Genomic DNA, 27,703 nt, shown 5'->3' with positions numbered 1-27,703 from the left:
CCCACAGCTCCCATGACTCTCAGGAATAACCACAGCAAAGTTTGCTTGCTCCTTCCTGCACTGCACCACTGTACAGAAAGGGACTGTTAGGGGATCAGCTGTACTAACTAGAGGTGGCAGTCACGGCCCCAGGGGGTAGCAGGAGCTCTGCAGAGATCCAGACAGCAGCTACAACCTTACGAGTCAAAGGCATTCTCCAAGGTGAACACCAAAGAAACAGCAGCAGGGGTGTGTGTGTTGGGGGGTTGTACATGGAGGTATCCAGAGCACTAAGTGTCACGGTGAAAGATCACATCCAGGAGAGCAGATATCCGGCTGAAGGTGCTGTGGGTTTTGTGAGACACTTACAGCATGACCCTGCCCTTTGCACCTAGTTGCTCACTGTGCCATGACGGTGGGGCTGGGGAAGGGGCTCCCAGCAGCCTCTCTGCTCCAGCAGAACACCCGGACAAGGCATGTCATAGTAGACATCATCTGCAATGCCCTGCCTTTCTTTGGGTGCTCTAGTCTGAAAGCACATTGCAAACTCTTATCAATGCTCAGCAATGCTTCTTCCTGCAGTGGGGCAGCTGTCACAATCCCTGCTCCTGTAGCAAGGAGGAAGGAGGGAAAACTGAGGCACAGAGAGGGGAAACGGACTGCCCCAAAGACCTGGCTTCCTAAACCCTGCTTTGATCACAGTAGCTAGTCCCTGTCCCTATTGCATTTCAGCACATGTAAAGTTCTTTACTGCTGCATCCTTGCATTGGAATAAACTGTAACAGCGCTCCAGTGAAAACACTCTGCCTTGGTGTCTTGTGTAGCTGGGAGGTATATCTGCAATGCCCCTAAAAACACTGGCTCGGCCAAGCAGATGCAGAGTTGGACATCTCTGCCCATCCCAGATGCAGAACCTTCCAGCTGCTCCCTCCTTCAGTTGTACCTATTCTTCAAAGGGCAACTTTCCTCCAGCCATGCATCCCGCTCCCTCTTTAACTGATTTATGCTAGTCACTTCTATTATTGTCCTTGGCATCTCCTGTGCTTTCCCCAGCCCCTCCTTTAAGGAAAGGCATTGTGCCCAGATTTCTGCTAGGCCATGCCCCCTTGTTAACTTCAGATTCATTACCCCAGCTGCTTGGATTTCATACTGTCTCGAATGACTTGCTGGCAGACAGAGCTTTACTTTTCTCCGAAATTCAGAATTTCTACAGCAAAATCAATCCCCAAGCCTCCCACACCTTCTCCATCTATAACATGCTAACTGCACAGTAACAACTTGGCAGGAGTACTTTAGGCTGGTAAAGATCAGAGAAGTAATCTCGCAGTTGGGGGTCTCAAGTTGCAGATGCAGAAATCCAATCTCCCTGTCTCTGCTAGTAAGCCAGGGTTATTTAAAGGCCTGGACTTGGCTTTTGGTTGACAAGTTGATAGATTAGGTCAGGACAGGTCCGTATTTGCATTTCTATTGCACAACTCTGCAGGAGCACATGTTGTGTAACATCACCCCTATCACATGTACATAACCTCTCCTTCTGTGCATATGGCTGCTGTTATCACCTACCTCCTTTTCCATGTACCACCATAGAGCCAAAACACAACAATGACCCTCCGTATCTTGCATTTCACCAGCACCGCATATAAGGTTTTTGGCTTTTGGATCTGGCACCAGCAGATCATTTTAAGCTGATTGAGGACTAGGGGAAACTGGTGCAAAGTAGGTAAAGAAACAGGGAAAGAAGAGCACAGAGCCTTGAATAACTGGAAATGACACTACATCTGGAATAGGGTGTCTTCAAAGGAGAGACTAGGACTCTCTGAGGGAAGGAAATAGGATAAGATTGAGAATCCTGAGAACTCACTACATACGTGAGGATAACGGGATGGAGAGCTCAGGCACAATAGGACTGTGCAGGTGCAGGTGAGATGGGCAAGACAGCAGAAATTATTTCACAGGAATGCCTAGAAAGGTTTTGTATTCTATTCTGCAAGCAAGATAAAACATATGACCAGATGATATTAGCAGGACAGTACCCCACCTGCACCCATGTTCTCCCGATTTAACTTGCTGGAAACAGACACTGAGCCAACAGACAATGTCACCAACATTCAATCTGCTAACTTTTACAAAAAGCCATCTCACATATCTGAATATGTACAGAAGTGCCTATTTAATGGTAATGCAAAAAAATAGTACTGGGTGACATTATAAAGCAACAACCACTTTCCAGACGAGGGCTGTCCCTGTGTTCCAGAAATCAATCTAGCAGCTGCCAAAGCATTGCAATGACTTCTCAGTGCAGTGCAGTAGGTAAGACGGTTCCGGTTGCCTGGTTAAAGTGCAAACAGCTCACGAGGCAGCCATTTACAATGCAGGACCGCAGCGCACTAAGTGAGCGCAGGACAGCTAATGTCACTCCCTACTGCTTTTTTTAATACTTCTGTCAGCTTGGCAACACGGTGACTGCTGCTGGAAAAAACATGCCTGGCGATTCTGATGGCTTCCTGTGGAGCTACATAGAGAAGAGACAGACAGCCTGAAGGCTCAAAATGAGATCAGCACACAGAAAACATGCCTCACATAGTCATGCTTGTCTCATTCTGCTGGGGAGAGGTACGGGGGGCCGGGGGGGGGAGGAGGAGGAGGAGGGGCAGGGGAATGAATTATGTTGTGTAGACATACAGAGTACCAACAGCTCTAATAGGATGAGGAAAACATCATGCTGGAGAACAAGAATGTGATCCCTGGACGCTGGCAAAATGACAAGAAAATTTGGCAATGATATCGAGACATAAAAATAAAATGTCTATTTCTATATCTACATGCAGTCATCAAAGCACTGTGATAGCAAAATCCATATGCTTCAAGTCTAAGCCTTGCCTTCCACCATGGGATGCCAATTCCTGGGCCAATAGGGGCAAAGACGCCACTAGAAGGAAAAGGTACACTCCAAAAGATCACAGAACGAGGCCAGGTCTACTCTTCATGACAACCTCTAACAACCGTAGGGAAAACAGCTCCGTGCAGTGTATATCCAACATCAAGGATTTGGGTTTGAGTAGTCACTGCAGGGACTAACTAGGCAGTGGAGGGTAGGTTGCTGCGTTTTGAGAAAAAGGATTAAATTGACAATACCAGACCGAAGTTACTGTCTCCCTAACAGAGCCACCCCTATCTACTCCACAGCCCATATCCTCCTACTTTTCCTGTACCTGTCTCTTCCTCATGCTGGGAAGAATCCTAGGAGAAGGGTATCCATTCCAGTACAAGAGCAAGGAGGTACCAGCACTGTTTTGACTAGAGGAGACACTATGGAAGCATTAGACAAACAGGATACAGGGAAGGCCTCTATGGTTTTAGAGTGAAGAGTCTGTCCACTACTCACAGGGAGCTGGAGAAGAACAAGGCACGAGAAGGGAGGAAGAAAACATTAACTGGCACTCAGTACGACGAGATATTAAATGTCACTGAACTAGCACCTATACAAAACTGTCACACGCTTCCAGAGATGATAAACAAATTGGATCCAGGCGCTGCTCAGACAATGAAACAGGGCAGGAAGCTCAGGTTCTCAGAATTTGCCATGGCTTAAACAAAACCTGAGGATACTGTCTCTCAGGTACCAGAATCCCTTGGACACATGCCCGACATCTTTGTGGTTGCTTCAAAGAGTTAGTGTTATATGGTCTTCATGAAGAAGTCTTCATATGAGTTTGCACAGAGGCTGGAAAACTGGAAGTGCTCTAAGGAAACGAGTATTGATGACGTTTATTGTAGACTGAATCCTCCCGATCCAAAATTTAAACTGGACAGGCCTCCACATCCAACTGGCCCTCTAAAATGCTATCTCCCCAGAGAAAATTCTCCAGCTCATCTTAGTACCTTTTCACTGTCTGCAAACTCCTGCAATATAATCTGCCTCTCCACACACAGCTCCAAGAAGTCGTCTGAATGGAAACTTTCATGCAGGGCAGGGAAGAACGTTAGCTGGTTACAGTTCATTCCCTTCTCATCCATCTCCCTTTCTGCTCCGTTTAACGTCAGCTCTCCTATATCAATATAAAAGAGATCACAGTTTTAGTGACAGCCGGATGACACCAAAAGCATTTGCAATTTAGACTTTCACCCAATCTGTTCTACCTTGGGAAATAGCACTATTTATCTGCAAAATTCAGGCAAGAGAGAAGTAAAATCTGTGACTGCTACAGAAGGATGCTTGGTTTAGGGAACTAAAAACAGGTCCCTGTACTCAGTCATAATTTAAATCAAATTCTTACAATCACTGAAGATTCAAACCTATTGATCAAATGAATTTATTCCCACTTTTGCACTGTATTGGGCCAATTATCTAATAGTCAAGTAATTAAGAAGAGGCTGTTAAAATACTTGGACGAAATTAGGAAGAACTGAAAGCGGTAGTCTTCTGGGGACATACACTGAATAGAACTTCAAAAGAACCCAAGGAGAGAGAATCCACTGATAACTTGCCCAAGCTGTGTTCCAACTTCTGCAAATTAACGCAGTACTATACAGATGCACGTACAGTGCAACCATGATCAGCCTTCTCCTACACTTTTTGATGTAGCCTGCAAGGACTTTGATAGGGAGATTACATAGCTTGGGGGTTTGTTCAGAGCCTAGAACAATGGACTCCATTCTCAGTTAGTTTCTAGGCCATATCACAGTAAAAAGGATACAACAGTACTGCATGTCTCCAACAGTGTACACTAGAAGCTTGACTTGGAGGAGCCATAACAGTGGCTGAAATCCACAGCCTGAGACTTGGCTGACATTTCCTGAACTCTAAAATTTTCCCAATGTTTTTTTTTTCCTGTGAGAAAACTATCAACTTTTCTACCATATTTCACATTTCCATTCTTCTTTCATTCAGCTCATGTAATAGAAAACCTGGTCTTCAAAAATGAGAAATGTTGACATAATGATCATATTTTGAAAAATATGTTTCCACTTTGAACCCTGAAGAACAATATGATATGTTAATTTTCTTTCTTTCCACTCTGCACTGTTTTATCCATATTCTTGAAAGGTCAACATTTGCTATTACAGTTTCCCTGAATCATATATCACCTAGTTTTAAATAGCATTTTAGAGGTAGAACTAAAGTGTCTACAAAAGAAGTGGGGAGTCTGCACTTTTCCTCCTGCAGTTCAGCAGTTTGGGAACTTTCCTGATGCCCAATGTATCATTTCAAGATAGCTTTTTTGCTTTCATATCTTTCCAGTGGCAACATGAGAGCAACAAATTCTGAAGTCAGTTGATGTATCACCTATAACAATTACATCAGTCTTGTCCAAAAACCTTCAAGTGACCTTTTAAATCAGAATGCTGATGATAATTTTTTCTCCCTAGCCTACATTCTGACCCAGAGCTTTGGCTCTTTGTGTCCACCCTCTTCTATCATATAATTTAGCCTTAAATTTTTACCTGGATTTTCTTCAGCAGCAAGGGTTGATTCATTTCTGTTTGCTAGGAGAATCTGAAAAGAGAATAGGTATGACCAAGGTGGAATACATAGACAGGTAAACATAACACAGAACCTTGTTACAGACCACAACACAGATTTACAACTATGTTGCAAAGAAATGCCTTGGGGAGTCAAATAAATACATTTGAAAGGACCCAAAGAATCAATTAAACATAGGAATAAACATCAATAATTAAGCAAAAGGGAAGTGACTACTATCTTTCCCAAAGAGGACCCTGAATGAAGTCAGTTCCAGGATAAAAATCACATTACCCTGTCTACAGAAAACTGGCATAATCCAGGCTTCACAGAAGAGCCAAAAATGTCCTTGAGATTGGAACCTCCTGAGAAAAATACACTAAGTCATTCAGCTTCTGGCTGATAGGATTTGGCATTAAAATACTACAGAGACAAGCAGCAGTAAAAACCCTACATAAACAATTCAATGCCTAGATCAAACCACTCTTAATTCCCCTTCTTTTATCACCACCAGTTCTAGCAGCACTACTACGCTTAACAGGACAGTGCAGCCTTCTAACTGGACTCTGTCGGATACATTGGGAAGTGCTGTACCTGTGAAGTATTACAAGCAGGACAGCACAGCTGCATTATACTCTCACCTATCTAGGGAGATCTTATATCATACAAGAGGTAAAAATCACTCTATGGCTGCTAAATACCTTGCAGACTCTCTTACTCCCTTGAAAGCAGATGGGTTCAGCGGTTCCCCCACACATGGCGCAACATACTGAGGGTCAGATGATGAGAATCAGAGGAAAGAGGGGGTTCTGAAGTCACCGGCAAGAGTTGCAGATTTGTGCACTCCCTGCAAGTGCTTCCTACCTCACTCCTCATTCGTCTCGTCGCTGCTCGGGTGCTTGCATGCTGAATCCTCCTCCTCATTCGTGCAGGCCCTTCATACCAATCAAGAATCCATCGTGGCTCTAAGGACCGTGATGCATCTCCCCATGGGCCCCTTCTGTAGAAAAGCTGTTCCTCAAGTATCATCCAGTCCTTGGCTGCTTTGCTGTAACCACACTGCAGCATCTGTGGGACAGAACCACTTTGTGTCACTCCTGCACACTTCCCTGCTACCATGTCCAGCAGTGGCACCACCCCAGTGATCCAAAGGGATCTACCCAACTTGCCAGATGGGACTGCTCCAGAGGGAGCACTGCTGACCCAGGAAACAGGTCCCACTTACCAGTGAAAGAGTGCTGTGGGAGATGCTATAAATCGGACTAAGATACAGCAGCAAACATGAACATGTAGTAATCTCAAACCTCCCTGAAAATGGCTTTTTTCATTAGATTTCCAACTCAAAAGCAGTGAGCCAGGAGAACAGTGTCATGGATGAATATTCAGATTTACTCACTTCAAGCTTACCTGAACACTGTTTGTGTCAAATAGCAACAAACACGTTCACTGAAAGCACAGTCTACAGGGTAGAGAGGGGAGTCCTTAAAGTATCAATCTAAAGGGAAGAGGAGTGACTATTTCATAGAATGAAAAACTTGTTGGTCCTTGATGGCGAGTCTTGAAACAGAAATGTACCTGTGACATTTTACTGGCTATGAGCTTGAGTCCTCTTGAAAAATTTTACTAGCTTTTAGAAAAAAAAAAGGTCAGAGTCCTCATTCATTTCTGCCACTTTAAAAGCAGAATAACTCATTGGGGGAAAAAAAAAAAGGCTCTTGAAGATAAAGTGAAGGTCTACAATCTGATTTGCAAGTGATGCTCACAAAGCACATCACATTTCAGTGGTGAGGCCAGCAATGAGTACTGACTTACTAGTTTTTTTACCTTTCTTGGGCCAAGAATTCCCCCTATGCCCATTAAGGCATTTTATTCATCTCACTTCTGAAATGTCTGATCTCTCAAGGTAGTCCAAAAGATGTGAAAAGGACACTCTTCCAAACAGACATGTCACATGATATTCCTGTTCTTTACCTGTATGTGGTTCTTGTACAAAGAAGCATACAGCTCCTGCCCACTTCTTCGGTATCTTTCCATACACGACACAAATCCCTAGAAGAAACATCAGAATACATACAAATACCAGGTGCTGCAGGTGTAAGCTCTGTGAGAGGCAGAAGCAAGCATTAGTTGCTCTTATCCTTTGGCAAGAATAATTAGGGAACATGGTCTGTGTCTGTGAGCTGTCAAGCTCCAGGCAGCACAGTGGTAAGGCAATCATGTGGACTGTAAAGAGAACACCTGAGAGCAATCTGCACACTTATGCCAGTGAGATAAATATATCCGCGACCTTAATCAAAAGTCATCAGTGGAATTGCTCAGAAGGAGAAAGAGAACAGTAAATAAGATTGTAAGGCTCCTCCTTTTGGAAGTGAATTAGTTAGTACTGCAGGTAGCACAGAGAACAATTATCTGCTGTAGAGACCCCAAACTGAGGTCAGGATCCCGAGTTTGTAACTATATTCCTGTTTCTTGCTATATTAACAAAAAGTACAGACAAAAGAATGGTCAAAGATCCCATTTTGAAGACAGGAAACCAACTGTTTCCAAAAACATCCTTCAGATTTGGAAGCCTAAGTCCACTGGCAACAAGAGTGTAAATATACTGCTTAATGGGAATGTGATGCAGAGATCTCTGAGCTAGCTTGTGGAAGTTTGTAGAGCTGTGCCAATGCGAGGAGACACGAAGACTGTTTCTGCTCCACTATGCAGCACAGACATGACCTAAACCCCAGTGCTACTGGGATACCTCTGGAAATGCATGTCTCCCAAAGCCGTCTGGCAGGACTTTCCGGCCACCTTTCCTTCCAGAATGCATTAGACTCACAGAACAGTGAGCCCACATAACAGTCATACATTTCATTTGCTATTTTTACTTGAATGAACTTCTCAGGAAAAGGGTCTCTGTGCAAGTCCAAGACGGTGATGAATTGCTGCCAAGAGATTATGAGTTGCACTTCTCATTTACCAACAGCCTGTTATATGATCTTCAGCAAGATGTGCAATTGCTCAGAATTTCTACTTCTCCAACCATAAAACAGAGACTATAATACTAACCTCACAGAGCTACACAGTCTAAGATCATGAACAAATGCCCAGTGTAGTGGGATCCTTAAATTCAGGGGCTAGGGAAATAAAATGGCTTGATTCTCCTCTGAACTACCCCATGAAACCCACATTTTTACAGATTTAGGGTGACAAGTTTCACATAGCCAAGAGCTTTACATAACACAAACCAGAGAATTTCATCCAGCAATTCCTATCTGAGACTCTCTTTTGAAAAGATTTGCAGAAATATCATTAAACTCAATAGAATTACTCAGGTGCCAAACTAGCACTATGCAAGTAAGAACAAAATCACACCTAGAAGATTCGTTATCATACTAATTCCTCGCATCATCTGTTAAACTTAAAGCAAAGACAAGCTTCCAGCTTTGAAAAGGCTGGGTTGGTTCCCTCTTTCTCCTAGCCATCTATGAACTTCTGGGTCCCAAAGGGACTTGAAGCAAAGCATTTGTTCTCATGATATTTTTGGCTTGACTAAAGACATAAAGCATACTGAAAATCTGTGTGTACAGCTGAAGCACTCAGCAACTGTTAAGTAAGCTAATGGCTTGTTTCATCTTACTGCCTAAAGACTGCTGAAGAACCACCTCAGGATTCAGCTTTAATGGGCTGACACTTGCAGGACTGTTCTACAGTGTTGTATCTCACATGTTTCTATGGAAGTATAACCGCTCCATTCATAACCTTCCCTGCTCCATATCTCCTCATGTGACTGCTGACAAAGTAGCTCCTTGAGGGGAGTTCACTACTAAGGCCTTCGTACTGACATAGTCACAGGTAAAAATTCTCCTGCTTGACAGAATCTTTCCTGGAGAAAGGTTCTAGCTATCCTATTACAACTGCCAGATGTCATTTTTCACTCTCTGGACATATTTGCTTTAATATTTTCTAAATTAAAAGCTCTCTGGAAGAGCAACTATTTTTCCTCCTGAACGCAGAGCACACAGGGTCCTGACTCAGGATGATGCTCCTAACAGCTACTGAAATACAGAGAATCCCAATAGTCACACTAGTACCCACATAACAACAAATATCCATTCCACATGCCAACCAAACACGTGCAGGGAGAAGGCAGCCTTATTTGAAGATGATTTTGAAGTCAATAAGAGATTGCTGCCCCCTTCCAGGAACTTGCAAAAGGTACACCAAAGCTGTAAGATGGAAATAAAAGGAGTCATGGTGGCTGATCATCATCTGCATTGCAAAGAGTACTAGAAGTATCTGTTCCTTTGACAAATATCTGAGGATTAGTAGCGGCAAGGAAGGCATAAATTGTTCAGAGGTTATACAGGAGACGTTACAAAGCATCCCCACTGCTACCCAAAGGCTCCTTCTCTCACCAGTTTCCCTGAAGGGGCTCTGACAAAGATCAGTAAATCAGACTGCTGTGAGCCACAGCACTGAGCTGAGCTGGCTATGAAAGTCCCAGCCTCTCACTACCTAAAGCCATGGATCAGATGGGTAACTTTTAAATGCATAGACTTTGCGCCATGCAGGCAGTGATTCCTCACAGCAAACTGTCTAGCTGCTGCTTGTGCTGTGCTATAATTAAGTTAACACACAAGGTCTACGTGGTGCGCCGATTACTGCTGGCTGCCAGCCAGGTCTGTACCCCTGCCGTGAAGTCACATTTATTGGTGCTTCCCTGCAGGAAGCTCCTGTTTTACACTGATGAAAGTCATTATATTTTTGTTTGTTTAAAGCATCATTAAACCTGTAATCACAGTTGTGGCCTCAGAAAACTATTCCATAATTCATATAAAACTCCCATAAAGACTGACCTAGAAAGCAATAGCATCTCTGTGCTGTTGAGCCAGGCTCAGTACAAAAAGAGAGCCGAGAGTCCAGCTTTATGTAGACATAGGGTAAAAACCATTCAGAACAGACGACAGATTCATCCATGTATTAGCAACCATTACAGGTACGCGCACAGGCTGTTCAGGCCAGATCAGTGCTCTTCTGGCAGCTGTTTCAAAGCTGCTTGTAGTTTGTATTTCAGTTGTGGTCGCTGATCAGACCCCTAAGGTCAAAGTCCACATTGAAAGATTATCACCAACTTCCCTGACCTGACTCCAAGACTTTGAAACACATGCAGGGTCCTAAGAGGGAAAAATTCTGCTAGTCACTTCTGGTTAACTGAAGACTGACCATTTAGGCTTCCAAACAAGCTATAGCTAGCCATCTCCAACCAGAAGTACATTTTCAAGATGATCATCTCTACAAAAAACCCATCTGGTTGTAAAATGAAATGAAGAGTTAATAAAATTGGAGATTACTGTAACAGAACAAAACATAATCAGAAAATAGGTATTCAATGGAGACTAAATGTTCAGTGAGAATAACTTCACTGTACAGTAATGTTTAATGAACAACTAGTGCAAAGTTTGCTGTGTCCTCCTTACAAATAAACGGTTTCTATTTTAAAAATAAAAAACCGGAAATCACACATTGTACATGGTTATCCTTTAAAATGGCAACACTTCATGCAATAGGTTAAATGTAACAGTGCCATGCTGTAATATCTATCTTGCACAAGAAGGGATACACTGGCTTTGATAATTGTTAATACTGTATGGCATAATACAAGGTTTGGGCATCATCCACAGAAAAGCAGGTGTCAACACAAGAAACACAACCTGTTTTTTTTAAGGAAGATCAGATTAAGAGGCCATATTGATCCATCTTGGCCTCAAAATCGGAGTATGGCACCACGCTTTAAATCTATTTCACAGCCTAGGCACTTATGTTGTAAGTAGAACCAGGTCATTTTGCTGCCTCGGATTCCCCAGGCAATATTTATAGCTTGAAAATGTGATGGAATTTACAAGCTATTTTCCTATTAAAAAAAAAGATCAAAAACCTTTCCCTTCTTGCTGTGTAGAGACCTTATGCAAATAAAAAAGCAAGTGATTAGAACTGGGGAAAGATAAAACAAGCAAGGAGAAAAATGCTGGCAAACAGATATGCCAAAAAAATCCAGAGACTGGATTTTCTATAATTTCTTCCAAATAAAGCAATTGAAGGGCTGTTTGTAATAAGAGATGATTAAAAAGAAAAAAACAGTTAAGAGGTGTGACTTAAGTTAACAATTCTCTGTTGAACTCTGGAATGTTTTATGCCTTTTTTTTTTTTTTTTTTTTTTTTTTAATATATCACTTAACACTCCCGCAGTCCATAAATATTCAGGCTTGCCATAATAAACTCACACTGCATGACACAGACGCCATATATGCCACAGATCTTTCCTAAAGAAACATTATGCTGTTGAAGTGCCAGGCTTTGAGACTCTCTTTGGGGAATTATAGCCTATATGTTGTATTTCAAAACACTGTCTACCCCCCCCCCCCGCCACACACACACACGTATATGCCAAAGTTCTTAATAAATAAATTGAATATAAAATATTTTTGGAACTGGAAGAGCCAAAAGAAGGACTTCCTAAGTACTCAGATCCCTCAAAGTGCCAGGTGTACCAGCCCAATCCAAGAAAGTGCATAGTCCCACAGGCGAGAGAGAGAATACCCACAGGCATATTTTGAAGCATGCGTTTAAGTCATCTGTTGATGAGGACTAGAAATAGTGATATTAATCTACTACTTTAGTTCTTCTGAGCTAAATAAGTATTATAAATATTTAGACGTATATATACACATATACACGGTAAGAGCATTCACACAGCACTGCAGCTGCAACAAAAATGTCTATTCTTGTACAGTACTTTTGATCAGCATATCTCAGAGGCCCTTTTGAAGGAGATCAGTGTCTTTATCCCTAGCTTACAGACAGGGAAATTAAGACAAGTGAGTTTCTGGAACATCCTGTCACCACAACTAGGTGGAAGGAGGTTAGGGATGGGGCAAAAACAACTTGAACTGATCTGAAACAACTTGGCAAGCGGATGAAGATGTACATGGTGGTGGTATACAGCAGCAGGGGGACAACTTTAAGAACCAGTCTGAGAATCCCTTCTAGTCCGACTGCTCTTACGTTCCTTGTTCCAGACTGCATTCTAACGTAGTTGATTTGACAGACATTAGATCTCATATTGCTGGAAAAGTCCCCTTCCCTTATTCCTCCCAACCTGGCTGTCGCAATTCTGTATGGAAGGTTTCTTGATCTGATTACAGCTATTCACACAATCACTGGGTTTTTAGAAAGGACTCCATGGACATCGCAGAAAAACAGAACAGCAGCTAAGGTTCTTCCGGGGGCACAGAAAAAGTGCATGTAAATAGCGTACATGTTATGGGGGGCAAAGAGGCTGTGCATGGCAGAATCAGAGTTGATGGCCCCAATTCAAGAAATCACATTGTGTTTCAGCACATGTTTAGGCGTATACTTACATTTAAACAATGCAACACTTTCTAGTGATTTCCTATGATATGTTCACGGAAAATAAATACCAAACCTAGTTCCTGTTTATAAAAAAAACACAAAGATGCCGACATCACAGTTATAACTAGGCTTGACTAATGAGACCACTTACAGTCATATTTATGAAAGAACAAGAGACTGGGGGTAAAACTACCCCAACATATTATTTGTGGGTCTGATATCTAAAGTAAAGGAGGTTTACAGGCAAAATGTCTTTTTAGTGGTATTCTCAGACTTTGTTTCTGCAGTGGAGTCTAAGTACTAACGAAACTGCCTTCTCTTCAGTATCAAGTCACTGTTTCTTTTGCAGCCTTTACATACAGAGAATCTATTACTGAGGGGCCAGATCTGCCTTTTATCCCAGCATTTAAGATACAAACACACAAATATACATGTGATACTTAAGCATGTTTAGCTGCCGTCGTTAAAATGTCTAAAACCTCTGTAGGAGATAAGTGCAAAATTTGTTAACAGAAAATTAGAATCATTAGAATGAGAAAAATCCTATGAGATATTAATGTAAGCTTGATATTTACACCATTCTTCCCATCTGGAATCAAACAGAAAGGCTGCACTTTTAATGAAATCATACTCTGAGAAAATGTCATTTTACAAAGGGTGAATTGTTCAGTTTTACCCAGTTATATGTCTCCCAGTAGTTCAACATTAAATGGCATCTGCCTGTGGTGCCACATTGCCCTTCATAGCGGCCCCATATCCCAGCTCTGTCCTCTGAACTGCACTCTCTAGCCAGAGCAAAATCTCCTGTCACCCCCAGAGTACTCAGACAGGCAGGAGACATTTTCTCACAAAAGAGATCGATTTCTACAGTCACCAGCTAAAACCAAAAACATTTTTAATGGAAAAATCCTGAGCTACTATGACTTAAATAGTTACAGAGCTAGACTGGCAGCAGTATGCTTCAAGTCTGAACTCTTTCGAGGTGTGGAAACTATCTTGTCATATCCACTTCAGTTGTCATACTCACCCTTTTTCCAAACATTTAACCAGAATTTTTTGCCCCCCTCCCCAACCCGATATTTCTTGTCCTTTCCTGCTAGATCATGGAGAATAGATCAACCCCTTCTTTTTAATCAGCCTCACAAGCAGAGAATAGGGTTGCAGCTGGCACAGCTGTTTTATAGAGAAGAATCCAAGTGCTACACTAAATTAATAGAGCTGACTGAGGTCTCCCCACTCACCAACCCTGCTGTATTCAGCTACAAGGGACAAAGTGTTTACCACTCCCAGCAACAACCAAGTTTGCCACTGGTATTAAATCTAACAGGGATGGTGAATCAGAGGCCAGGTATGCTGCTGCCCTGTGCAAATAAGCCACCCATTTTGTGACCAAACTGCTTTTCAAGTAATTGACTATGCGCTGGGAAGCCTGTAAGTCCAATTCACAAGGGGAAAAATGGTTTCATTAGTCACCAAAGTAATAAAAATTAAGCTAAGACAGATAATGTTTTTCTTAGCAGATCAAAAAGCACTTTGTCCTAGTCCTTAGCACACACTCTCCACACTGAGGGCTGTTTGCAGGCTCTTATGAATCACAACATTGTCATCGCCGTGTGGATTTTATTGTTACTTTGCCAAAATTCATTTAGCTTTTCAACAGACTGTAGTTCCAGCAGTTAAGTGTTGCATGTAAGCTTCGTGCCTCAACCCGCTAGGAGGCTAATGCACAGTGCCAACTGCTCCTAAGGATCGTGGATGGATTCCTGGCATTGCCAGTTGGCTGGGGAATAGCAAACTTAATGAGAAAAAGCTCCATATTTCAGTGCACCATAAATGTACCCGCACACAGGGGTGGCTTTCAAGAAGATAAACCCAAAGTATGATGTACACATGAGACTTCCACACTTATCAGCTAAACTCAGGCAGCACAGAAGCAGTTCTACTTCTATAGCAACTATATATATGTATGTATATATATACATGCACGCTGCTACAGAAGCTAATATTACTAGAGATGAATTCCTGCGAGAACAAGTCGGTCATCCCCTAACAGCAAAAAAAAAAACCCCAAAACACAAAAACAACAACAACAACAACAACAACAAACCAAAAAAACACACACTGGGAGGTGAGACATCTTTCTTCTTCATTCCTGTCTCTAAGAATGACTTCTTTTGTGACTTGGGGATAAAACACAATCTCTTGAGGCCTCACTTTCCCCCCCTTTAACAGCAGAGGTATTAGCTCTTACCTCTAGTGAAGGCTGAAGGTCAGACTTTGGCATTACTAGGACTAGCGATGGGGTCTCCTGCTTTCCTACACTTGTTCTTACTCATCACTTCCCTATTTCTACTGAAAAAGATGATCGCCTATGAAGTCTTTCTACAGCTATATGTAACTTGGTGCTTTATTATATAGTGTCTCAATGAGTTTATCTTAAAGCCTCACTGGAGTTTTCTGACTATATTTGAATTATGGCTTCTATTTAAGGAGAATGTACAATTCTAATTTGTTTGGCTGAAGAAAGAATTCTGTAAATATTAGCGTATCCTTAGAGCTCAGAGTCCAAAATACAAAGCAATTTCTCTCCCCTTACCCCCCAAAATTATCACTATTTCCCTAAAATGGCACACATTTAAAGGTGATATCATTACTTTTGGAGCTTTTTAATGCCTGTAAAGCAATCTCATGTGTACAGAATAAGAGTATGGCTATTCTGCAACAGACGGTATGAATGGAGCAGATAGCACTACCAAGCTATCTTTAATTTGGCTAGCAAAGATGAGAGCAACAATGAATGAGTAATTGACTCCGGCACAGGTTAGCTACCTATGCTCTCATCTAAGAGAAGTCTTTAGCTTCATCTGGCAGAGATTTTTAGGACCCCTCCTGATTTCCTGTTCTTTAGTTGGACATATTGCTACCCTGTTCACAGTTCTAGCTATTTTCAGGTCCCTGCTCTCTCACAGAATTTCATAGTCAATTTTCCAGCTGGCACCTAGACTCCCATATACATTCTATACTGCTCCTTGCATGAAAAAGAGACACCATATATAAACACATAGCCTATTCGTAAGTAAAGTTGGTCATAACTCTTCTCCTTTAAAAAGCTTCTATTAAAAATATTGTGAATGAAAAAATTTGCATCCTTTTTCTTTCAAAAAAATAGAACCACCTAATTATTAAAAAATAATGAATAATGATTTTCATGTGGGAAACAGAAGATGAAAATGTTTATTCAGCTCAAAGTTTGAAAACAAAATGAAAATTTGATTCAGCTTGAAATGCCTTTTAAGGTTTTTGAATCAATCCATACATAAAGCAGTTTAATTCAAACAATTTTCTTCTTACTGTAAAGGAAACGTTACATCAAAATTCCTGCTGAAATGGACATACCTGAACCAAAAAATAGGAAAATGATTTTTCTTTCTATATATGTAGCAGAAAGAAAAGTAATTCTGTTTCAGTTGCTAGCAATTGCTTCTAGAGTTTCTCCTGATCCAAATAAAACTCTGCTTCCATCCACATAAACACCATTCAGCTCATTTGGCATGATCTCTGCTATGTGAAAATAAAACTCTGCAACCAATGGCTCTTGAAAGATGAGATTTCAATGCCAATAGCTTAAAACATTAAACTCCACTGGCTGAAATCCTATATGTGAGCTTAAAACTGAACCAGACAATCTCTAGCTTAAAAGGCAGAAATACAGAAACCAAAAAAGATACAGGAAACTGATAAAAGAAAACATGTTTTCACACAACGTTGAATTAAATGGAGGGACTTCACTGCCACAGGATGTCACTGAGTCTAAAAATACTGAAAAATCTCTATCTGAATACATTTATCCACAAAAAGTTTTGGAAGGGATAGTACACCTTGTGCTTCAGGTCTTAAGATGATCTGCAACTGATATAATTCAAGAGGGGAACAACTTTTCTAAGATAGATTTTCTTCTCTGCGTCGTGCTGCCAAACACCCCTTTCTACCCCCTACAAAATCCAAAACCAGTTGCTGCAGACTGTGGGCTGGCTGGCCTGTGAATCTGGTTCAGCCAAACAATTTGTATTGATCATTAAACCGCCTTTCTATTTCAACCTCTCTGTAAAACAGTTATCTTCAATCAGTGCACCAATTATTCCCATGCATTTCAGAAAGTTTGATGATTTATACTCTATAAATTAGGTAGGTCAATAGACTAGGTAAGAAATTAAGAACTATATAAAACCATAAAATGCAGAGCTATTGAATTATTTCCTTATGATCTTGTAAACAATCTGATAATGATAAATGAATGTCTCAAACATCTGGTTAAGAGGACATAAAAATTTCTTTGTTCAAAGTTAAAGAAACTTTTTCCAGCTTGCTGCAGCACACTAATTTAGCTTTGAGTCAGTTATTAAACAAGACAATAATATTATAATGGAAATTGTTTAATATACATCATTAATAGCAAAGTGCCTGCTTTCATTCAAGTAAAAAAAAAAAAGAAAAAATGTGTGCTATGAGCAGTTTTGAAATGAATATTTGATTCCAAACTTCCCCTGTGCATTTAATGGCATGCTAATTTACATTTTAATTACTTCCTAAGAAATCAAAGCATTTGTTGACAGTAGAACATAATGTCAACTTCACGGTGCACTGTTGGTAGATGCTTAATGAACTTAATTAGATAATTAGTGATGTTAATTATCCTTCTATTATGAAGATAAAGATGTTACACAAATGATGCACTTCTCAAAGAAATATCATTATATGTTTGCTTGTTTTAACTCAGTTAACTTGAAAAGCTGATAAAAGACAGAGTGATCAGTAAGAAAAATATTTGTTTAAATAATAATGATTATGTTTCAAATATTCTCATCTTTGTCACTTCACCCACAGTTAAATTCTGTGTTTAGCTTGTCCCTTCTGCATCCCAAGTGTTCTGTATAAATAAGCAAATTATTTTTGTTCAACCCCTCTCTCCTTTTCATTATCCCACCACCCCACATAACTCCCCACGTTAAACAAATATTCTCTGCATCTGACACAGTGGGTCTAGTATAGCTAGAAAAAAAACCAGGTTGGTCAGCATAGCCTTCAGAGTCAATTATTGAAAGGTGCTATAATGATGCAGGAAAGAAGTAGCTGGTGGTTGAAAGTACAGGCCCATTACTGAGCACTGTATTCAGCTGCTAGCTTTGCCACTACTCTCTTGGGTGACTATGGGTAAGTCTCTGTAAATTAATGTCAGTCAAGTAGAGATAAAGCTTCTTTCTTACAGAAGTCAAAAAGCCCATAATCCAGCATTTTAGACTAAGTGATTCAGTGTCCTCGGACTGCGTCTTGTGTGCCATGACAGGGGTCTGAAGATACACTATCATTCTTCCAGTTCAACATTACACACTTCTTAAAAACAAAAAAAAACAAAAAAAACCCAACACTTTGTTTAAAACTAAATACCCTCTAAAATACACACTCTTGTGCACAGATATCTGACCCAAGACACTGGGAATACGATCTAGGCACACTAGTTTTGAATGGGTCATTTCTCCCTCTTACCCCAGCCCTAACAGAAACCCAGTAAAAGTGGTTGCAAAACATGTGAAGCAAGATTGACAGGTAGGAGCGACTGAAGCCCCGGTGCTCTCTCTTGATGGGCGTGCAGGAGTTTGAGTCCTTTCGTAGACAGGACTCAAGCTGATTCTGTATCTGTGATGTAGCTACTATATGCACTATGTAAATCCTAGCACTGTACAAAGCACATTAAAAGTCTCCTGTTAATTTTCATGCAGAGATTTACAGTCCCAGCGCAGAAGGAATTTAAGCCTTTACCCATATTTAGGAACTCAACTCCCATTGAATTCAATGGAAATTTTATGCCCAAATACTTCTCAAAATATAACGTATCATCCCCACAGTTGAATTAATAGAGCTGTTAGGTATATGAGCAGTGTGTGTATATAAATATATATACACAAATACACGTGTTTGTGTAAATATATATACATGCATGTGTATATACATACACACACATATACTTTTGTGTGTGTGTGTGTGTGTGTGTGTGTGTGTACAGAAATATATAAATATATAAATATCTTAGCAATGAGGGTTACATGTGAAACAATTTTTAAAAATTTTTCTCTGGCTATGAAAAGTATCTATATTCCTTGATGCAACAAGCACGAGTAATTTTCTGTAGCAACAACCCTTTTAGCTTCTAGTCTAAGAGAAAAACCTGGTGAATAAAACAAATGTAAGATTTTAAAAAGTAAATTCCCTGTAAATCTAAAAATAAGGAAAGTCCTAAAGACTTTGAAATAACATGTCATTTGAAACATGTCTCAGTCTGTCTTGGTCTTCAAAAGAAACATTAATTCCAACAGATTTGAGATGACGTCTTATATTTTCTCCTGGGAATCTAATTATAAAGGCAGAACTCTGATAGATAACTTTCAAGTGGAGCCTGCCCAAGAGACATTTGCTGTTACCCTAATCAAGGATGTCTGTTGTTATACAACTACAGAATTCAAGTGGTCCATGGTCATACCACCATACTCTTCCTCAGCGATAAGGTGAGGACAAAAAACTTGCTCTCCTAATGAGTAAATGAGCTTGCAGTTTCTCTTCAGCAGGTGCATCAGGACTGCTTAGTCATCATTAAAACTAAGAATATAGAAATATCACACTACACAAAATTAAGAAGAATTTTCAGAAGCAGCTGAAGTGGGTTCCATCTCCATTAGTGACTTAAGTCCCAGCCAAGAGGTCTTTTCTGAGAGCTCCTGACTTCGGAGTTATCCATCCAGAGGCAAGGGTGGCTGTTGCTGACACATTAATGCACCTATCCTTTACAGATTTGCTTTGGGTTTAACAATCTGGCTGTTGCTTGCAAAAGAAAGAACAAGAGGGCTGTTACTGAAAAGCCAGCTAAGGAAAATGAATCACTTATCTTCTCAGCCACGCCACAATTCACACCTACTATTTTCCAGTTGCTAGACCTATACCATAAAATGCTTTCTGCCATTAGTTCTGGGGTGATGTGTTAGAGGGATACGCTGAGAGTCAAGACAACCTGCAAAGCAGAAACCAAGCTACCCATTAAACTGCTCAAAAGCCTTACAAGCTCAAAGGCTGCGTTTTCCCATACCACTTGAGCTAGGAGAAATTCTCCTGGAACTGACAGAGTGACAAAACCATCACAGAGGAGGTCAGATGCTGGCACTATACATATAGCTATCTTCACAAGTGTACTTTTGCTGACCAGAACGCTCCTGTGAAGTTTCTGTTTATGCAATTGCAAGTTAGAAAGTTTCTGTTAACCTCATCATTCTGGAGACAAGGATTAAAAGGACCTTTTCTGTCTCATTCTCTCAACATATATGCACCTCTGGCATCGAGGAATGCCAACTAATGAATCAAAACAGGAGGGTATGCTCAGGCCTGCTGTAAAACTCAGGAGGCTCCATATTTCCTGTAAAGGGAACAACCTATAGCCCTGCGTCAATGTGTCTTACAGTAATTAAAAGCCAGCTGCTGGTAACCCTGCTCAGATACCCATCCTCAGGAAGAACCTTAGGACACTCTGAACAGTAGAAGTTGTTGACTGATTTACAATTTACTGAAATATGGTTGTTACAGTAGTCCCTTCTGGATCTTGTAGTTTTTAAAGGAGACAAAAAACAACCAGTCAACTATTGCTAACCTCAGAATTAAATAGATACTGTAGATTCCAAGAGCAAAATGGGAGTGGGAAGGAAGGGGGAAAGGAAGGGGAAAGATCAAAAAGCTCGTTCTGAAACAGGAGAGTCAACAGACCGAAAACCTCTTGGACTGTATTCAAGAGTCTTATAGACACTTCCACTGGCAAACTTACCCAACTCTGTCATCTGTAAGCCCTAAATAAACATCTGAGTTTGTACAGTGCTCCTCTTACTCAGACTTCCAAGAAAGTACAACATAGCAACTACCAGAGCAGGTTACCCCTCTCCTCCTAGAAATGGTATCAGGCTCTCCTTTGAGTGTTCATGTGTTCCAGAGAAGGCCCAGAGCAGACCATTGGACAGCAAAGGGGATTAAGGCAGAGAAGGTGGAAACATAGTTGCATTAGCTCTCCAGTTTCAATATTTGTCACCCAAATAGCAAGGAATGGTGTTTGGCTTCACTGATGTATTGGAGTAGATCATTTGCTAAAGTGAATCATCTGAACTTTGCTTTTTTTCCAGTTTGAGGATCAGATCTCAAAAGCACTCTTGCTACCTTGTAAATGACAACAGGGAAAGAGTTAATAGATGTTAATAGACTTTCTTTCCCCCCAGCAAATGCTACTACTGCTTCAGCTCCTTTTTTCAGTCAATAAAGGAGAGGAACTAATAACCCACTAACCAACCCATTTCCTGTTTCTAGTGGGCAAAGCTTTGAAATCCAGCCTGAATTCCTGCATCATTCTCAACTTCAATAGGAGTTTTGCCTCAATTAGGAACAACAGTGCTTAACTCTGAGTAAAAGCAAAGATTATGATTTGAGCGTAGGATTTAAAGGTTTTCTCTCTATCTAGTTTATATTTCTACTTTTTCCTTTTATCCCAGTGTTTCAGCCAGGTGCCCTTTGCTGTAGGACCTATGTCCATAACTAGCAGCAGTGAAGGCAGAAGCCAGCATCTGAAGATTTTTCCCTAAGGAACGCTTGGGAGACAGCAAATGGTACAAAAAATCACATTACAGCACTTTCTAAACCAGCTATCAGTAAAGACAGGTCAAAAATAAGATCCCTAGATAAAGGTTACAATCATCATTTCCAATCCTAGGCATCTGACAAAGGTACTCTGGTGCAGAGAGCTGATGAGTGCTCATGTTCTCCACTGGAATAAGCAGTGGGTAACAAGTGTTCAGCACCCACTGCAAATCAGGCCACTTTCTTTTTTTTGCTGAAACGCAGCTAACATTTGGCAACAGTTTGGTTTTTTTTTTTATTTTTTTCCGTAAATGTGAAATGTTGCTGCAAGAAACTCCTTATTTAAGTTTGATTTATTAACATCCGGCAGTTCTAATGCTTGCAGTTTGTTCTCAGCATGGAAAATGCTTCATTTCTGTTCTACACACAATACATGGCTTTTAATTTTGACATTCCAGGTGAAAGCATGTTAGCCCAACTAACTTACTTCCAGACTTAGAGATGACGTTGCTCTAATTTTTCAAGTAGTTGAAAAGACTTAGCATTTCTCGAAATTAAGAAATAAATAAAAATGCAAGTATGAATAGGAGAGAGTTCTTATATATCATCCATCTTTCTCCCCCAACAGCTACATTTGAAAGGAAGATAAGAGGCCACAACATGACACTAAATCAAATTCCAACCACCCCTTAACATTATCTATATGCTTTCCATTACAAATATTTTGACACTGTCCTAATCAATAAGCGACTATTTTCATTTACCAACCCTTAGCTGTAACCTTTAGTTAAGCCTTTTCTATACTGGCACAGCAGCCATCACATCAAGAACCAAATCCCGCTCAAGGCAGAGACATTCTTGAAGTCCAAGGAGCTTCAGTGAGAATAAGACTGGAAATGAAATTTGCAGAAGCTTGTAACTGAGTTAGAAGTATGAATCCCACTGACTTTTAACATAACTTGTAACTTCCTTTAATAATGAGAATCCCACCTGGCACCTTGCTTGTGAAGTTTATGAAGAAAGAGGGCTATGGAGGAACAAAGAAATCCATTTCTAGATTTTATCTGTCTGAAAAGTGCAGCAAACTTTCAAAGACAGGCTGGAGAGAAGAAAGGGGGAGAGTAGAGAAGAATGTTTGGAATTGTAGTTTTGCATCTCATTGAGAGGAACAATTTATCAGAGCTGTGGAGCTGTCACTCGTTGACATGATAAGGAATAACACCAAATGAGTAATGTTTCCGCCAAACCCAGCTCCTTTAATTACAAGCCGCTTCCTTGCAGGAGAGAGACAGAAGATGCAGAAACACCAATTTCATGCACTTGTGCCTGAATAATGTCTCCGTGCTGCCTTTTCCAGATGGCAACCTTTTCACTGGAGGAACTAATGATGTGGGCATATTTAGGGAAAAACCAATAACAGAGTCTTTAACCTTCAACAGCAAAAAGCATGTTGTACAAAATGTTCCTTGGGATACATTTACAAATATCAATTACATTGCTCACTGAGGTGTAATCAGCTGTAATAATCAAAATTAATTTTAAAAAATAATTAAACAGACCCCAGGGCAAATAGTCGATGCTCTTGCAGTATGACATCACACTCTACATATGTACCTGGGAAGAACTTGCTCTGTAAGTAGCAAAGCGAAAGAATGAGAAAGATGCTGTGGCATGCTGAGAAAAGAACTGTTGCTCAGTAAGGTGCTATCAGACATGTTACTTGGATATCACAGCCTTCCTGACCAGCACACCTGGAACTGAACCAGTGACCCCTGGGGACAAAGCTGCAACCTGCCACAGCTTGAGCTAGAAAGTTAAGACTCCCTAAACTGAAGTTGTGACAGACTTATATTGTCTCTTAAACAGCAGAAATAAGCCGAGGTTCAGCACTGCATTCACACTGGAATGCTCAGTGCTTAAGCACAGTGCAGAAGCACAGTCAATCCAGTACAGCCCTACCCTAAAGCCACTTGCTCCAGCCCCAACATACTTCAAGAAGCAACTTCTAACTGGTGCTTTTTAGTTGCATTCTGGACAAATGCCCACCAAAAACATGGAACTCTCTCAGCCAAGGAGGAGATCAAACATAGAAAACACAGTCCAGCTTTATAGTCTCTGTCAGGGAATGCCCAAAAACATACATGGTGGCAGCATGAATGCTGCATATACTCCAGACCAGTCGCTTTTATATAAAACACTTGTCTCCCTACCTCTTGAGGCTAGACAAAAATTTGGACTTTTAATCTTCCATAGGTAGTAGAAAAGGAAAGGACAGTACTGTGAGAATACCAGATCCTTTCTCCCGATTCAGCATCTGAAGGACAAGGTTTACCTAGTGGTTTAAGGTGAAAGCAGCAGCAAAGCCAGCAAGTCCTTGCTGTTACCCACGTAGAGCCACATAAGCAGAAACAAGCACAGGGTGCTTAAGTTTTCCCTTTTAAGTCCTATAACCAGGCCTCACGCAAAAAGGCCGCATGAATACACTATGTGTTAAGGCTACCTACCTAAGTTCTTCAGGTCAAGTACCATTTCTTAGTTCTGCATGTGCCTTGTGCCCAGCACAAAGCCATTCCAGTTCATGACAGTGGCTTCTTGTTACTACAGCATTACAAATAACATTATAGCTTTGATTGCTGTAACATCTAAGCATATCACACTAAAACATGCATCCTTAGAGTACCCTCAGAGTTGATCTATCACCCCCTTTTACAGCTAGCAGCATAGGGTTCAATGAGACTCAGAAACCTACTGAACATCAAATAAAAGACTACAGCAAATGAGGGATGTGAATGTGGATCTCTAAACCATTAGGCACCAACACTTCTGTCATCAGAGCCACAGACTGAAAACAAACGTCAGGTTCCTGCCCAGACAAATGGGGCACACCTATCTAGTTTAACAGCCACTCTCGTACTTCACTGCTCACATCGTAAGATGAATGTTGCTACCACAAACAGCTCATGAAGTGGGATTTCAGGGGCTTCCAAACCTTCAGTTTGTTGCTCTCTGGCTGTTGCATTCTCCACTCTGCCCACCATAAAGGTACATCACCCCATTTCTCTTTTTGATTTTTTAAACTTAACTTCTTGATTCTCCCATTTAGAAAGCTGATTAAGTTTATGCCAAACTTTAAGCACATCTGAGTTAGTTAGATTTGAAGTTATGGACGTGATTATGCAGCTTCCCATGCTGGGACTTCAGTTCCTTAGAAGTAACACAATTAACAAACTACATTGACAAGCAGGATTTAAGTCACTAATTTGAGGTGCAAGAAGAATATGAACATCATCTAGATGACCAGACAAAAACTATCAGCAATTCCAGTGGTAACATCACAGGTACAGCTTTTGACCTTACATTTCTGCTTGAAGCTAGATTCCTAAATAGAGGGCCAACATGTTGCCGTACAGTTTTTCCAGCAGAAACACCTACACATGCATGTAGGAAGTCTAAGAGTTTCTAGGAAGCATCAGGCTGTCTTGCTCCTGATGAGCTATGCAATTGCTCTACCTACAGACTATCTGTTTGACTAAAACTATTCTACACCCATGTCAGCTCCAGCAGCAAGGTGCTGAGACAGACCTAAAAAAAAATCTAGCTGACTAATCAGAGCCACGTAGGCATCTCTGCCCAGCACTCCTGAAAGTTCCAAACGCTGGTGGAAGGACACGTGAACTGGCCTCAAAGAGTCCAGCAGAGCTTAACTTTGGCTCTACATCTTCACTATAACATGTTCTCATCTCACTGACTCGAATCACACCTTTAGGCAAACCCAAAGTAAAGTTTTCTGGCCCCTACTATCCAGGAGGTCAGACAAAATCATTCGTAATTGTCTATCCCGGTCTTAAAGTCTAGGAAAGGAGCCTTAACAGCAATGAGTGCCTGTAATTTCCAAGAGAACATGCCAAGAGACATACACTGAGGGCTCCCAAGTCCAGACAAGGTCTCCAGAACCTTTTCAAAAGCTCAGAGCAAGTTACAGAGCCTAAAAAGACAAAAAGCGTATTCTACCTCAGTTTTGCAGCCCATTTCCTTTGTGGTTCGTCCAGGCATCAACTTAATTGCTGAAGAGAGGCTTTCACTCCATGAATTGTGTTTGCTCTGTGACAGGCCTGGCCCTGCTTTATTCTGGAGAGTTTTCTTTTCAGATGCTGTAGTCCAGAAGAAAGAACAGAAAAGGAAAATTAAAAAAAAAAAAAAAAAAAACCCCACACATGTAAGACTTGAAGGTGAACCCATGCAGAAGTGCAGAGTTTGTAAACATATTACACAAGATGCAAAAAATGACAGAGCCACACTTCAGCTAGCCTGTCCTATTTATAAGAGGGTCATAGAATCAACATGTACTTTTCAAGACTTTATGTAAAAGCCTTATTGAGGTCTGCCATAGACCAGTGTCAAGACATCCACAGCAGCCCTGGATCCCTGAAGTGCTACACACATTGTGATGTCCTTCTTCACTCAAATATCCTCTCTCTAGTCAAATTCTCCTATGGGGTATGACTGTCTGAGAAGATTTTCCTGCCTTGCAGTAAAGCACTAGTTTCAGATCATCACCAAAAGACTAAAGAAGGGCTGGGACATGACATAGAAAACATCCCTCTAACCACAATACTGGAATAGAGAATGAGAATCTGTTTTATCTAGGAAGTGATGTGCAGAGTAAGGGCACAACCAAGGAATCAACAGCCTTCCATTATTCTGCAATGCCTTTGTAAGTGCTCCATAAAAGAACAGAGACCTATCAAGTGTTGCCAAGCTTTTGTCATCATTTCTTCCCATAGAGGAGTGATCTCAGTTATCTTCATTTCCCTCTCTTTGTCGCCTGCTTTTACAGAGAGATCCATCTTGTAAGTGTCCTCCAGAGCCTGCCGCCTCTGAGAAATGAGCTGCTTCCAGATGATTTCCACTGTTCTCAGAATCTCTTGATGAACTAGAAAACAAAGGAAACAGCAAATGAAGAATCATTTTTTTTTGTGTAAGAAGTCAAGCAGCAAACAAAGCAAAAACATCTCATTTGGAACAGAAAATCTCATTTGGAACAGCCCTGGTCTAGAATAATTGCTGGAATTGGTGGAGTTACTCCAGTTTGTCTGTTAGCTTCATAGGTTCTAAGCCAGTCTATTTAATCTAATCCAGGAAGCAGTAAGACATTTCTTTTGCTGTATTTCAACTCCCTGATTAAAACGAGTACGAGTGACAGATGATTCTACCTGGTTCTGCCTTGAAAAAACATCTCATTAAAGATCATCAAACTTCCGATATCTTACATAGAGTGCTAAAGCACATAAAGGACGTTATTTATACTGTCAAACGTCATCACAAACAGTGGGAGGAAGGTAGCCAACTCAAACAGTTTGGCATAGCAATGGGTTGTTCTACGAGGAAGTGTTCAGCTGTTTTGCTGACTCTTCCTGTAAATCAGACCAATTTGGTTGTATTAGCGCCTACCCAAGATACAAAAATTGAGCATCCCTATGCAGTATGGTTTAACTGACAGACCACACACTGAATCCGGCCCAAAAATTCTTCACTCCAACCCACTGTCTTCTCCTCAAAACAGTTGAATATTTCTTCCTGTGTACCACACAGACTTCAAGCTACTACTGGGTCTCTTCCGAGACTACTGGGTCTCGGAAAAAAGAAATTGAGCAGCAAGTAGCATGTAGCTAGGCACTGACACCGGCCACCATGGCGGGGAAAGGTCTCCAAACTGAAATCTCTTACTTCTGAGAACATGGGGTCTGAATTTTGGATAAAAATGTGCGGTATGAAGATAAATCATTTTTAGCACAACTTTCCTCGCTCTCTGTTAAGCAGCACTTGCAGAGCTACTCTGATGGATGTTTAGGCCAGGCACTTTCCTGCCCTGTAAGCTGAAGATACCAACTGCCTTAAATTACCATTATCTGGAGTAGGCAGGCTGCCCTTCTCCTCTTCACTGGGAGCAAGGAAAATTTGGTGATATGAAGCGAGTTTGGGTTTTGCATCCACCCCAAAACCTTCTGGATAGCTGTGACAAAGAAAAGGAGGGCATGAGGAACATAGAGCAACATGAGGACAATGGAAAAGCTAAAGATATTTCTACACATCCACTCCCATTTGATTTATTTAGCACGTCAATATGCCCAAGCTCCAATGCTTACAGCAGTCACATGATACTGCAGGATTTACAGAAAGCAGGTAACTAAACCACTGCCAGCC

General features: G+C 41.0%; 1 protein-coding gene across 1 annotated transcript in view; it reads right to left on the bottom strand.

Moving 5' to 3' along the window:
• WDFY4 (WDFY family member 4) overlaps positions 1-27,703 on the bottom strand; it is a 152,105-nt gene that overhangs the window by 56,750 nt on the left and 67,652 nt on the right. Inside the window, exons 38-44 of the mRNA XM_026110249.2 lie at positions 27,403-27,512; positions 26,241-26,432; positions 25,511-25,650; positions 7,415-7,492; positions 6,308-6,511; positions 5,425-5,476; positions 3,862-4,028 (exon numbers count right to left, since the gene is read on the bottom strand). Of these exons, the coding sequence (XP_025966034.2) occupies positions 3,862-4,028; positions 5,425-5,476; positions 6,308-6,511; positions 7,415-7,492; positions 25,511-25,650; positions 26,241-26,432; positions 27,403-27,512 (943 nt within the window). The remainder of the gene's footprint in view (positions 1-3,861; positions 4,029-5,424; positions 5,477-6,307; positions 6,512-7,414; positions 7,493-25,510; positions 25,651-26,240; positions 26,433-27,402; positions 27,513-27,703) is intronic.

This window comes from Dromaius novaehollandiae, chromosome 6 (assembly GCF_036370855.1).
Source record: "Dromaius novaehollandiae isolate bDroNov1 chromosome 6, bDroNov1.hap1, whole genome shotgun sequence".
Classification (NCBI taxonomy): Eukaryota; Metazoa; Chordata; class Aves; order Casuariiformes; family Dromaiidae; genus Dromaius; species Dromaius novaehollandiae.
The sequence above is the reverse complement of the archived record's forward strand: the minus strand, read 5'-3'. Positions and strand labels throughout refer to the sequence as shown.